This window comes from Gopherus evgoodei, chromosome 1, assembly GCF_007399415.2.
Source record: "Gopherus evgoodei ecotype Sinaloan lineage chromosome 1, rGopEvg1_v1.p, whole genome shotgun sequence".
Taxonomy (NCBI): Eukaryota; Metazoa; Chordata; order Testudines; family Testudinidae; genus Gopherus; species Gopherus evgoodei.
Window position 1 is genome coordinate 202,952,449 of NC_044322.1, and position 14,253 is coordinate 202,966,701.

At 39.1% G+C, this 14,253-nt stretch overlaps 1 protein-coding gene across 4 annotated transcripts in view; it reads right to left on the bottom strand.

Moving 5' to 3' along the window:
• The window catches only part of DCBLD2 (discoidin, CUB and LCCL domain containing 2), a 61,305-nt gene that overhangs the window by 20,696 nt on the left and 26,356 nt on the right, over positions 1–14,253 (bottom strand). For all 4 annotated transcript variants that reach the window (XM_030583199.1, XM_030583202.1, XM_030583193.1 and 1 more), the window contains exons 5-9: positions 10,245–10,317; positions 9,076–9,209; positions 7,290–7,330; positions 4,962–5,177; positions 419–543 (exon numbers count right to left, since the gene is read on the bottom strand). In XM_030583199.1, the coding sequence (XP_030439059.1) occupies positions 419–543; positions 4,962–5,177; positions 7,290–7,330; positions 9,076–9,209; positions 10,245–10,317 (589 nt within the window). The remainder of the gene's footprint in view (positions 1–418; positions 544–4,961; positions 5,178–7,289; positions 7,331–9,075; positions 9,210–10,244; positions 10,318–14,253) is intronic.

A 14,253-nucleotide genomic window follows, 5' to 3' on the forward strand; every position in this document is an offset into this window, starting at 1 on the left:
TCAAATACTACACTATGTTCACAGGGGAAAGAAAATCTCTCTGGTCTATGTTATTAAATATGAAGAAAAATGTATTTTGGGAAAAGTCTAGATATTCTGAAGGGAATACAATTATAGGAAGGCAATCTAAAGCTGATAATGGGAATTTTCTAATAGAGATCTTTTCTCCCTATATCACTTCTGTAATTCTAATCTTTACTCGATATTTGTATATTTTCCACATCTCATGAATGTTGATATTTGTATGAATTCAGATTTAATTTTGCTTATATGCTATTCTTGGGCCAAGGATCAAAACTGTAATTTATCATGCTGTGAAGAAAAATCACTTGGTAATTTTCCTCATTATGCCTGGTCATATATACATTATCTAAACACTCATCTATGACTATATCTAGAAAGTCTGTACTAATTTTACCTTATCCTGATCAACACCAGGGTCTCTGTATACTGTCCATTTCTGTGCATCATCACTGTATAGAATTCGGTAGGCAGAGATGTAATAGTAGTACTCTGCTATGGTGGATCCAGTAGTTATAATGCCTGTGAATATGAAGGTTTCCATTTACATAGATGCCAAATGTCTCTCTTTGAAAATGTTTATGTCAATGTTTTCATGCAATGATTTATAATACGAAGCATATACCCAGGATATGACAACTTTAAGTAGAGGAATCAAGCATATGTTCTCCTCTGTGTCAGTTAAGAGGAAACCCTTTAAAATATTAAACCATCAGGATCTATAACTTCCACATCTGGTGACTGTCTCCTTATCATTATTTTAAGTTACTTTTCTGAAAACGTCCTTAACATTTTTTTCTTTGCATTTCTTGATGGGGCGTCAGGCTGCTGCATTTGACCTTGTGTTCTGGATTTACAAAGACAAAACCAAAGCCACCCTGGTTCTGGATTCCCAGGCTATATATAAGCAGCACTGAAAGACCACAAGCTTTCTTAGGCAGGTACTTATAGTATTATAATAGTCTAAGAAAGGTTTTTTTATAGAAAGCATTAATACAGGCATGAAATTAAAGGAAAAGTATAAGATCAAAACAGTGAATCACAGCCAGAGAGAAGATGGAAAGAAGAACAAAAGTTTGTTGTATGGAACTTGATGAACCAGTACTGCCACTGGCGCTGAGACTATTAGCCGGGATTACAAAGACCATCTCTGAGAGGGCTGTGGGATTGAACTGATCACTTAAAAGAGGATGGTTTAGGATTGTCCTCTTGAAGTATAGGTGTTAGAGAACATAACCATTCCACCTAAAACTAAGTCATTTTTGGCATGAGGCAGATTGCAAACACACACAATAAGGAAAAGGTGAAACAACTTTGAAGAATTAATGCAGAAGAGGAAATAGAAGTGAATGCAACCTGTCATGCAATGGTTGCCCTACAGTTGGGTTTACATGAGAGGGAGATCCCCAGACTCTGACAAAGACAGACACCACAAGCCAGTATTCCAGCTCTCTGCTACTTCACACAGAACACATGCTGCCATCCACTGAAGCACATGGCCATGATTTGACCTAAAGTTCTTAGCTTGTGTGTTCTGGACAGAGCAAATGCAGTGTATCTCCGAAGTACCCTGTCCTCTACTTTCTGAGGAACACACCCACTTCCACAAATAGAAAGCAGTGTGTCCATGGTGGAATTGAGAAAAATAGCAGATACAACTCTCCCTCTAGATTAATATTTACTACAGGTACTAAGGTACAAGCAGCCTCTCTGAACAAAATTAGGGAAGAGCTCTTCTCAGAGATGGGTGGCTGATTTAATCAACATGAATTAATCCTTTTTCTCCCAGGAAATACTAAGAACAGATGGAACAACAGCAACAGAAAAAAAGCCAGCTATATTATATACACAAGGGGAGGCCCCGTGATCACAACAGCAAAGTCATGAGAAACCTCTGAATTAAGGCACAATGAGTGTCAGGGGTTCCATTTCCCAGCACACACTAATTGTTATCCCAATGTAAGATTGTTTGATAGTTATCAATCTCTTCATGCAACGGTTCCCACCTGACTGCTCCAAACTCCACTGCTGTTCAATATGCGGTGAAACTGCAAAAACTTATTGTATTACTGAATGAATAATTATTGAGCACCAGCTGTGACACACATCCCACTCATCAAAGCTTCAATCCAGGAAAGCACTATGCACTTGCTTAACTTTATGACACAAGTAGTCCACCTGACTATTCATAAAAGTTAAGCTTGCACATATCTGCTGTGTTAGATCACAGCCCAAATATCTTAGTGAAAATATGGAGGAAATTTCTGACGTTTTTTTCCTGCTTTGTAAACAGATTAAAAATAAGTTAAATTAGTGTTGCCATTCCTGTCATCTATATTAAAAAATTAAATATTTTTGAAGCACACAGAGATGAATTTGATGAGTCATGTGAATGTTGAAAGAGCACATGCACAGACATTAGTAACATGCACAGAACATGCAAGAATAAAAGATGGTTACTTTCTCCTTCTGTGGTCACATGTCCAAAGAAAGGGCAGCTTGCCTTCTAAACAATGTACACAGTGTGGGGAATGCACTCAAAACCATGCAGTCATAAATGGGTGTACAACATGAGGACGTTATACTTTTGTGATTCATGGACCTTACAGCTCTACTCAGCACATGGCTGCCTGTGGACTGAGAAGATTATCTAAGCCTACGGATGCATATATTCAACCAGGATCAGACTTGGAATATCTATCACAGTCTGTTCTCTATCAGTGATAAGGAAAACTGAGAAGAAATCTACCAGATTGGATTACACTTAATGATAGGCTGATTGTACACAAATGTAGCATTTATACTGAAGTATACCTTACTTGTATCAATAATTATTACAAAATACATCTGCTTTCTTTAAGATCACACATAGGCACTGGAACAAGACAGGCTTTCACATCTCTTCACAAGAAATGAACCACTTAGGGAAAAATTCCCTGAAAGCATATGGAGTTTGAAATGCAAATGTGTATCAGAATGTGAGATGCAGGTACAGACATATATTAAGCCCTAGCTACTTAATGGAAATGAAAAAACCTTTTAAGTGCTGTGTCTTCCATACATGAGTAGCGATGGATCATATAAATAATGAATATAAAATAACATGTACAAAGATCCCCAAATGCACAGGGCAAAAATACACAAAGTGGATTTAGTAGAGTTACTGATATTTCAGTGTTCTAAAAAGCTCCTCCCAAGATGTCAAGGCTACCATAAAAAAGATGGAGAAAATTTGTCCTCTCTTGGCCATGGAGGGTTCAAACTACAGTATAGCAGAGTTAGATTAATCTCAGGAAAAAAATTTCCTAACGGTAAGAACAGCGGACAATGGAACAAACTTCTTAGGGAAGTCATGGAATCTCCTTCACTGGAGGTTTTCCAAAAAGAGGCTGGATTACCACTTGTTCAGATGGTTTAGACACGCAAATCCTGCATTTTGGCAAGGGGTTACAGTTGATGACCCTTGTGGTCCCTTCTAACTCTATGGTTCTATGATTCTGTCTCTTTTATTTTGTATGCAAGATGAAGTGGGCACAAGAGTGGTGGGAAACGGAATCAGAGTTAATGCTGTTTAACTATGCATTGCCTTTTATTTCTCTTTTTTATTTATCTTTAAAGATAGAAAACTGCAACACCGACAAGAGAATTCCCTTAAGGAGAGCATATGAACATACTAAAATCCAACTTGGCTGGTTTTGGTAGCTCAAAAAAATAAAAAGTGAATTTATCGTCTGAGTAATCAAATGAGGTAACTCTGGTCTGCAACACTGATATGAGTTCCAAGGTATGAAACAATAAAAAGGCATCATAATGCAAATGGGATAGAAAATGTTTTTAGAACATAACTATTTCTATAGTGCCATAATAGCAGGAATTTGGCAAGGTCCTCATCTCAACATCTTCTAATCTTAATACAACAATTAGGGAAAAGTGACAAAGGGCCACATGGTATGAAACAAAAGGGAAATAGTTGTTGGAGAAACAGTTAAAAAGGACAATGATTCAGTGTGGTGATTTTCCTTGGTTTTATACTTTTAATATAATGAGGCATGAGTGACAGCAGCTAGAGTTCAGGTTAATGAGAGATGGCAAGGTGACACCCGTCAGTTTTGTACTAGAAGGATATCACTTTATGCACAGGAAAATGGAAGAGATGATGAGATGACAGATGGGAATGCACAAGGCCAGTAAAGGGCTTTCAACACACACACAAGAAAGCATCAGAACAACATGAGGCATGAGTCTTGGAATCATCATTGTAAAATTAACAACAATTATAAGCAGAAGCATGACCCTCAGTTTTTGTAGTTACAGTGTCCAGGAAAAACCTTATCACAGGAAGGTCCTTGATATAAAATCTAACTACATAATCAGAAAAGGGGACTAGGAAAAGAATGCAGACTAACAGATACAACTTAGATATTGGTTACACAAACAAAAAAACGAAGATTAAGATATGGCTACCACTAAAAGACTGAAGTCAGCAGTCAAAAATTAGTTTGTAAGTATTATGTAAAATTGGAACGCCTCCTTTGGGTGATCCTCTTCAAAGAATGCAAACTGCTGCATTAAAGAGAATTAACTGAGAATTGACATGGATAAAAGAAAGCCAGAAAAGCCTTGTGGATCCAAAAGGACAATCAGCAGAAACAGGACAAGGCTGAAAAAACAATATAAAGGTGGGAATCAGTTACACAAAACTTGTTGGAAAGATCCTATGCAAAACCACCCCCTAGAGTAAAACCTAACTTGTCCACCTGTAATTCTAGAATTTCTTGGGTATGCTAACTGTAGGGACCATGGAAACATCATTGCTCCGATTACAGTCAGAAGCCAACTGAACTTCATATATAACCCCAAATTAAAACTGCATCAGTTATTAAACTACCCTATTCCTACCTTTCCCAATACAATTTAAAAGCCATCTCAGATCTGCTTACCTGTTATTCTCTTTTCTTTATTCAGGTCTATTTGTAACCACTGATACACATCAGTGGTAAAAGCAGCCCAAGGAGGTCCAGGCCTTTTCAATCTGGCTCTTTCAGGAGTCCAGATGTGTGCCTGGCCTGTTTGGTCAGGCCACTCTAGATTTGATGACGCAGTAATCTGAGAATCAGGGATTACTCCAGATTCCATTCCCAGTGTCCCATAGCAACCTGAACAACATAAGAGATGAGGACTCAGGTGCAAAATCCAGTTACACAATCAAATTTTCTTGCTCTGAATTCTCCCTTATTAAATTAAAGTATATTGTGTAGTATATTGTTTTTTGCAAGTCGATATTTAATTTTATACCCATGGCAAAACTATTCTCCTCAGTGTCTAAAAATTCACAAAGTAAATTCTAATTGGAAAACTATAAACAATAAGATAATGATAAAAGCAACCTAATTCGTTACAGATTGAGTTGTCGTGCAAAGGGTCTCAAACTGTGGCCTGCGAGTTCCATTCAGGTGGTCCACGGATAGTTCCCTCTAAGGTGCGCACCTGGGCAGCTGCACACAAGAGAATGAAGGGCCATTCACCTAATCAGTGGAGCCGTGCAGGTGTAGCTCCACTAATTAGATGCCTGGACCCTAGAGAAGATGCACATACAAGGTGATGTGGTGGCCTTGAGGGGGAACAGGAGGTAGATGGGACGGGGCAGTGGGGTAAGAAGAGGGGGTGGGGGGAATTTGGGATGTGCAGGGCTGTGGATGCCAGAGAAAGAGGCGACTTCCCCCAGCTTCAGGGCTGTGGCTGCCAGGGAGAGATGGCCCTCCTTCCCAGCCCCATCTCTGTGGCTGGGGAGACCCCCTTCCTTCCCATCCCTAGCTCGGGGGCTGTCACAGCAGGGGAGAGAGGGCACATCCATCACATTATAAAGGTAAGACTACTGATATTAAAATATGAGTTTTGTGCTTTTATTTGTAGAACAAAAAAGTTTATTATTAAGGTTTTTTTTTAATATAATGCTTTTATCCAAAGCACTTTACGGTACAAACAACATTTGGAAAGATCATTACGTGGTCTGCTAAGAACCTCAGCAATTTTCAAGTGGTCCACGAAAAAAAAGTTTGAGAACCACTGGTCTACTTGGCTGCTGAGTAACATTAGTCTGACATTAATCACTTAATTAATGGAGTTAGATCGGGGGTAAATAGTACACCAATAAAATTTACAGAGGAAACTAAAGTTGGAGGTGTTACAAATATCAATAAAGAGAAAGAAATAATAAAAAAGTGACCTACAGAAAAGTTATATTTAGTTTGGAAAACATCAGCTAATGTATCTTGGAGAAAATAATCTGGAGGAGATATTGGAAGGAAGGGTAAAACATGGAAAACAGTAATGGTCTGAAAGGTACAAGACTGATTATACTGGACAGCAATTGAATGAGAGTTTTCAATGCAATGCACCAACAAAAAGGATCAGTGGAATTTGTGGCTTTATGTGCAGAGGCATACGCATTGGCATAGCAAGGATATGACAGTTTCTTAGTAAGGCTCTGGCAAGAAAGAATCTGGATTGGCATGTTACATTCAGTTCTGGGCATCAAAATACCAGAAAGACAAGAACAAAAAAGAATAGAAATTAAGGGGCTTGAGAATTATATATTTTTTAAAACTCAGTTAACACTCAGCAAGAGGCTGAGCTTTAAGCTTAAATTAGTTTTTAAGGATGAAGTAAAACAGAAAAGAGAATAGAATGTAAAAAACTGCTATAAAATTATGAATGACTGAGCAAATACTGACGTTTCCACTTTCAGAATACACTTAGATAATTTTATTCTTATATTGTAAACTATATTAAGAAAGCAACAAAAAGGTAAAAGAATGTCTCTTTTTGTAACAGGACAGATAAACCTTCTTGAATAGCGGCATATGGGGAAAGATTTAAAGGGCCAAATAATTATAACTTGGCTAAAGTATAACTTTGGAGGCTGGAGGGAACACATTTTTAAATGCCTCAAACCTAGAAATGGAGAGGTTTCCATTTAGGAATGTGTAAGTTGAAATATGACTCAGGGCAACTGAATTAAATTAAAGGGTCTCATTAAATTAGACAAAGCATCGATACCACCATACGCATCACTTATTTGTATACTCAAAGTCCTCAAACTCTGACCAATCCTCACAATAATCCAAAGACCTAAATGGTACTATTTGATTAACACAATAAAAATAAAAAAGTAAATTGCAAGCACATCAGGCTTATTTTTTAAAAAATGTGTCCCACTCTAAGTTTATATCAAAAATCAATATGCGGTTCATAGATAATATGCTTACCACTAGTCTTAAACGTGAAGAGACTTGCAGATAACAGTCCTCTGCAAAAAACAAAAAGAAAGCTATTTTTGTGGCTGTCACGGAAACATTTAAGGCAAATTGTTCTCAATTTTATTTTCCCCCTGCTACTGCATCCCGTCAGGAACCTATTCATGGCCAAATACTTTTACTTATTGAAGTAGCATCTGTTACCACCACTATGGATAATGGCTTCAGCACTGTATGAAACACTTTGCTTCAGGCTGAAACCTGGCTTAGAAGGTACCACTTACTTTAAAAGATTTCAGATGTAAACTAGAAATATAAAGTGCAGCCTAATGATATATCTAGAAGAAGAGCAAATTAAAAATGTTTGCTATCTAAATGATGAAGCTGAATAAGAAAACCATGGTCAGCTTCTCCAAACCCAAACCCTCTCTCATTTACTGGGGTTTTGTAAGACCAGAAGGCTTTAAATCAAGAGGACCACCACGTTACTCACAATCTGCATTGTGCAATATCCTTGTTCTAAGTACCAGATGCCCAGGCATGGCTACACTTGAAACATCAACAGATCAAACTAAACTAAGCTCTGTTCTACGAGTTCTGATATTTCAAAGAGCACTGCAGCACTGATGCTTCAAATTTAGACAAGGTACCAGCAACCCAGTTCAGTTTGTGATCTTCTAACAATATATAATCCTTTAATACTCAAAGTCCTGCAGACTCCGTAACACAGTATGTTGATGCTTCAGAAGAAAACATGACTATGAATCCATTAAAAAAAAATCTATTTCACTGCTCATTCAGGTCCTGTCTAAACTAAATTTTTCTAAAAAATTCCCACTGTGACCAACACTGGTTCAGCTCCACTGCTATTTGTGATGTTGGGAGCCCTAGAGTATAACAGACACTGGCATTTACACCATACCAATTGGACCTGCTCTGAAGACGTTTACATGATGCAGTATTCAAAATGCCAGGAGCAGCCAAGCAGTCTTTCTACATTAGGGCTCCCAACACTGCTGCCATCAACAGGACTGAACAGCGGGTTAGCAATGGCAGAAAATTTTCAGAAAATTTCCCAAATGTAGATGGGGGTCTCAAAACGGACAATAATCTACTAGTCCAAACACACACCACAATGGGTTTCAGGTTGGTCTGGGCAGTCAGCTTTAAAAACAGGTTTCAAATAACCAAAAAGGGCAGCCACCTGCTCTTTCCTCAATGTATCAATCAGCCATAGGACGTGCTATATGATCAGCTGTTAAGATTCAAACTGAAGTTTTACACTGCAATAGGTAAGAATTTTTTAAAAAAATCCTTCCCTGGCTATTTATTTTTTTAAAATGGAAGAAGAAAAAAAAAAGTTACGCCACTGTAAGAAAACTGAACAAAGAATTACAAAAATGATATTGTTTCATTATATACATGAATGACAACAAACTACAAAATAGCAGTCCAGACTCGCATATATTCAATCAAATTATTATTTAAAAGAAAAACTATTAGGAGTTTATGGCCGTTCCATATATTTTTGAAGGTAGATTCCCTAGTTTTGCAATGAAGTCTTAATTTTCACTTATGGCCTAGATGTTACAATAATTTGGACAGGAAATCATATACCACAAAAATGAGTACAGCATAAGAACCTACTTAGAACAGAATCTACCATTCCTATGGATGGGTAACTCCACTAGTTTAAAGTTTTCCCTTGATACAATTGATGATCACAGATAGATTTACATCTCCTATTACCAAGAGGTAAGCATTAAATATATGAAAACAACAGAGCAAATATACTTACACTTTTGAGGTGACATTGTTAGCCAAAGAGCTTTCATAATATGGAATGCCTTTGCTGATTACAACATTGATTTGGCCACCCAGAATATTGGACACCACTCCTGCATGCACACCAGCCATGCAAAGTGACGAGGACTTTGAAGAAAATAGAAAATAATGTTCACATTCTTTTTTTCAAAAGTGTTTCAGAATTTTTATGCCATAAAGAAACTGCTATTATTTAATTGTCTCCCCACTACCCACAGGCACCATTCATTTTTGAATGTATAAGACATGAAATGCATTTTTCTGTTTTCTGAAAGAGAAGTGTAATGGAAGTGTATGGAATACAACATTATGCTCGAATAAGGTCTTCAGCTGGAACTTACATACTAAGGTGATGCAAGTGACTTTCAGTTTATTTTCCTGAGAATCTTTTAGGTTAGACTAGGTAAGGAGAATAGACATATGTACATATGCTAAAAGCCAAGTAGGAAAAAACTGGTTACTGTAACCTGCTTCTCTTAACAGAAAGTGCAGGAAGGGTATAGTTGCTCATTATACAATTCTGAGGAGCTACATACTTATTTGTTGACAGAGTACCACTCATCACATTATCTAATCTCTGACAGACAGCACACAATACACTTTTTAGCACTTAAACACACACAACTTAGATGTTTTTATACACATTACTAGAGGAAACACTAGATAATCAGCTATTTTTGTTGCCAGAGTACAATGTAGTCCACACAATCAATCTCCATTCTGTGAGGAAGAGCTAAAATATGGCTGCTGTTTATTGAGATCCATTACAGTGTCATGAAATCAGAGGACACCATTAAGAAGACAGATTCCTCTCTAGGAAGCTGAATATTACAGACTTGAGACAGCCAGCCAACAGAAATAAAATGGGAAGTAATGAAGATTATTCTAGTGATCCACATTTCTCAACAGATATCAAAATGTAAGAGCGTCGAGTGCTTAACCACTTCTTAGAGAGAGCAACATCTGGAGCTCCAGCCATGAAGCAGCTGAGCAAAATCAGCAGCATGTCACATTAGTAAGTATCTACTCCCAGAGTTAAGGAAATAGAGCTGACAGAAAAACATATGCAGCAGATTTTTATCAAAAAGTGCAGAGTTTAATCAAACTTAAAATGAATATACTGTACTGTCTAAATTTACTTACATCGCTATATCCATGAGGAATAGTGCCAGAAATATCAGCAAAAGGAATCACACATCCAGCTGGACAATACTTACTGGAAGAAAAGGAGATATGAAGTCAATATATGCATGCCATTACACTTCACTTTAAAAAGAGCAAGCAGCATATCGTAATTTAAAGTTTTTCATCTCAAACCATGAACAGACAATTTACCATTTGGTAGGACTGTAATACTGTACCATAATGTGGTCTAAAACTACCGCCTATCAATATGTCATAATTTGAGACAGCCATCAAATAGATAGATTTGAGACTCTATCAAGTCTGAAATAGAGACAAGGTGGATGAGGTAATATTGTTTATTGGACCAACTTCTGTTGGTGAGAGAGAGACAAGGATTTGAGCTTACATAGAGCTCTTCTTCACATCTGGGAAATGTACTCAGAGCATCACAGCTAAATACAAGGTAGAACAGATTGTTTAGCATAAGAAGAGAACATATTTCAAGGGGCCTTTCAAGGTGAAGTGGTCCCTTAAAAATGGCCCCTTGAAAAATGTTAACTACTTATGCTAAGCAATCTGTTCTACTTTGTATTTAAACTGTGACACTCAGTATGTTTCCCATACCTGAAGTGAAGCTCTGTATAAGCTCGAAAGCTTCTCTCTCTCACCAACTGAAGTTGGTCCAATAAAAGATATAACCTCACCCACTGTCTCTCTCTAATATCCTGGGACTAAAATGGCTACAACACCACTGCATATAAATCAGAAATATATATTCAAGAAAATATTTAGAACAGTAACAGTAAATATTTAGAACAGTAAAAAACAGGCATTTGAGAGGAATGTCATGAAAGTATGTGCTTTAACTGCATTTTTAATAAGTAAATATCCCTATGTCTGGTATCATGGCTGGTGTGCACACATAAATCATCTGTAAAAGCAGCAAAGAATCCTGTGGCACCTTATAGACTAACAGACGTTTTGGAGCATGAGCTTTCGTGGGTGAATACCCACTTCCTCAGATGCATGTAATGGAAATATCCAGGGGCAGGTATATATATGTGTGCTAGCAAGCAAGCTAGAGATAACGAGGTCAGTTCAATCAGGGAGGATGAGGCCCTGTTCTAGCAGTTGAGGTGTGAAAACCAAGAGAGGAGAAACTGGTTCTGTAATTGGCAAGCCATTCACAGTCTTTGTTCAATCTGAGCTGATGGTGTCAAATTTGCAGATGAACTGAAGCTCAGCAGTTTCTCTTTGAAGTCTGGTCCTGAAGTTTTTTTGCTGCAGGATGGCCACCTTAAGGTCTGCTATAGTGTGGCCAGGGAGGTTGAAGTGCTCTCCTACAGGTTTTGTATATTGCCATTCCTAATGTCTGATTTGTGTCCATTTATCCTTTTCCGTAGAGACTGTCCAGTTTGGCCGATGTACATAGCGAGGGGCATTGCTGGCATATGATAGCGTATATTACATTGGTGGACGTGCAGGTGAATGAACCAGTGATGGTGTGGCTGATCTGGTTAGGTCCTGTGATGGTGTCGCTGGTGTAGATATGTGGGCAGAGTTGGCATCGAGGTTTGTTGCATGGATTGGTTCCTGAGCTAGAGTTATTATGGTGTGGTGTGCAGTTACTGGTGAGAATATGTTTCAGGTTGGCAGGTTGTCTGTGGGCAAGGATTGGCCTGCCACCCAAGGCCTGTGAAAGTGTGGGATCATGTCCAGGATGGGTGTAGATCCTTGATGATGCGTTGGAGGGGTTTAGCTGGGGGCTGTATGTGATGGCCAGTGGAGTCCTGTTGGTTTCTCTCTTGGGTTTGTCTTGCAGTAGGAGGCTTCTGGGTACACGTCTGCTCTGTTGATCTGTTTCTTTATTTCCTCATGCGGGTATTGTAGTTTGAGAATGCTTGGTGGAGATTTTGTAGGTGTTGGTCTCTGTCTGAGGGGTTAGAGCAGATGCGGTTGTACCTCAGTGCTTGGCTGTAGACAATGGATCGTGTGATGTGCCCGGGATGGAAGCTGGAGGCATGAAGGTAGGCATAGCGGTCGGTGGGTTTTCGATATAGGGTAGTGTTAATGTGACCCATCACTTATTTGCACCGTGGTGTCAAGAAAGTGGACCTCCCGTGTAGATTGGTCCAGGCTGAGGTTGATGGTGGGGTGGAAGCTGTTGAAATCATGGTGGAATTTTTCCAGAGTCTCCTTCCCATGGGTCCAGATAATGAAGATGTCATCAATGTAGCGCAGATAGAGAAGGGGTGTGAGTGGACGAGAGCTGAGGAAGCGTTGTTCCAGGTCGGCCATGAAGATATTGGCATATTGTGGGGCCATGCGGGTGCCCATAGCAGTGCCACTGATCTGGAGATATATATTGTCATCAAATTTGAAATAGTTGTGTGTAAGTATAAAGGCACAGAGCTCAGCAGCCAGTTGTGCTGTGGCATCATCAGGGATGGTGTTCCTGACAGCTTGTATTCCATCTGTGTGTGGGATGTTTGTGTAGAGAGCCTCTACATCCATGGTGGCTAGGATGGTGTTTTCTGGGAGGTCACCAATGCATTGTAGTTTCCTCAGGAAATCAGTGGTGTCGCGGAGATAGCTGGGAGTGCTGGTGGTATAGGGTCTGAGTAGAGAGTCCATATATCCAGACAGTCCTTCAGTGAGAGTGCCAATGCCCGAGATGATGGGGCGTCCAGGATTTCCGGGTTTGTGGATCTTGGGTAGTAGATAGAATAACCCTGGTCGGGGCTCTAGGGGTATGTTGATTTCTTCTGGTGTTAGTGTAGGGAGTGTCCTGAGTAGATGCTGTAGTTTCTAGTGGTATTCCTCCAGTGGGATCTGAGGGAAGTGGCCTGTAGAATTTGGTATTGGAGAGTTGTCTGGCTGCCTCCTTTTTGATAGTCAGACCTGTTCATGATGACTACGGCACCTCCTTTATCAGCCTCTTTGATGATAATGTCAGGGTGGTTTCTGAGGCTGTGGATGGCATTGCGTTCTTTCACAGGCCTTGGGTGGCAGGCCAATCCTTGCCCACAGACAACCTGCCAACCTGAAACATATTCTCACCAGTAACTGCACACCACCCATAATAACTCTAGCTCAGGAACCAATTCCATGCAACAAACCTCGATGCCAACTCTGCCCACATATCTACACCAGCGACACCATCACAGGACCTAACCAGATCAGCCACACCATCACTGGTTCATTCACCTGCACGTCCACCAATGTAATATACGCTATCATATGCCAGCAATGCCCCTCTGCTATGTACATCGGCCAACTGGACAGTCTCTACGGAAAAGGATAAATGGACACAAATCAGACATTAGGAATGGCAATATACAAAAACCTGTAGGAGAGCACTTCAACCTCCCTGGCCACACTATAGCAGACCTTAAGGTGGCCATCCTGCAGCAAAAAAACTTCAGGACCAGACTTCAAAGAGAAACTGCTGAGCTTCAGTTCATCTGCAAATTTGACACCATCAGCTCAGGATTGAACAAAGACTGTGAATGGCTTGCCAATTACAGAACCAGTTTCTCCTCTCTTGGTTTTTCACACCTCAACTGCTAGAACAGGGCCTCATCCTCCCTGATTGAACTGACCTCGTTATCTCTAGCTTGCTTGCTAGCACAACTATATATACTGCCCCTGGATATTTCCATTACATGCATCTGAGGAAGTGGGTATTCACCCACGAAAGCTCATGCTCCAAACGTCTGTTAGTCTATAAGGTGCCACAGGATTCTTTGCTGCTTTTACAGATCCAGACTAACACGGCTACCCTCTGATAAATCATCTGTAAATTCTGAAGTTTTCAAATCAGAATCCAGAACTCTAGATTAGTGTTTTTTTATTTTATAAACTTTTAAACTGTGTGGGTATGTGTATGTATGTGTGTGTGTATATATAATATTATAACTTTTAAACTGTGTGTATGTTATATATATAACACACACAGTTTAAAAGTTTATAATATTAATATATATAAGTGAATAAATATGTTTATTTTAAATTGTATCTCTGAAAA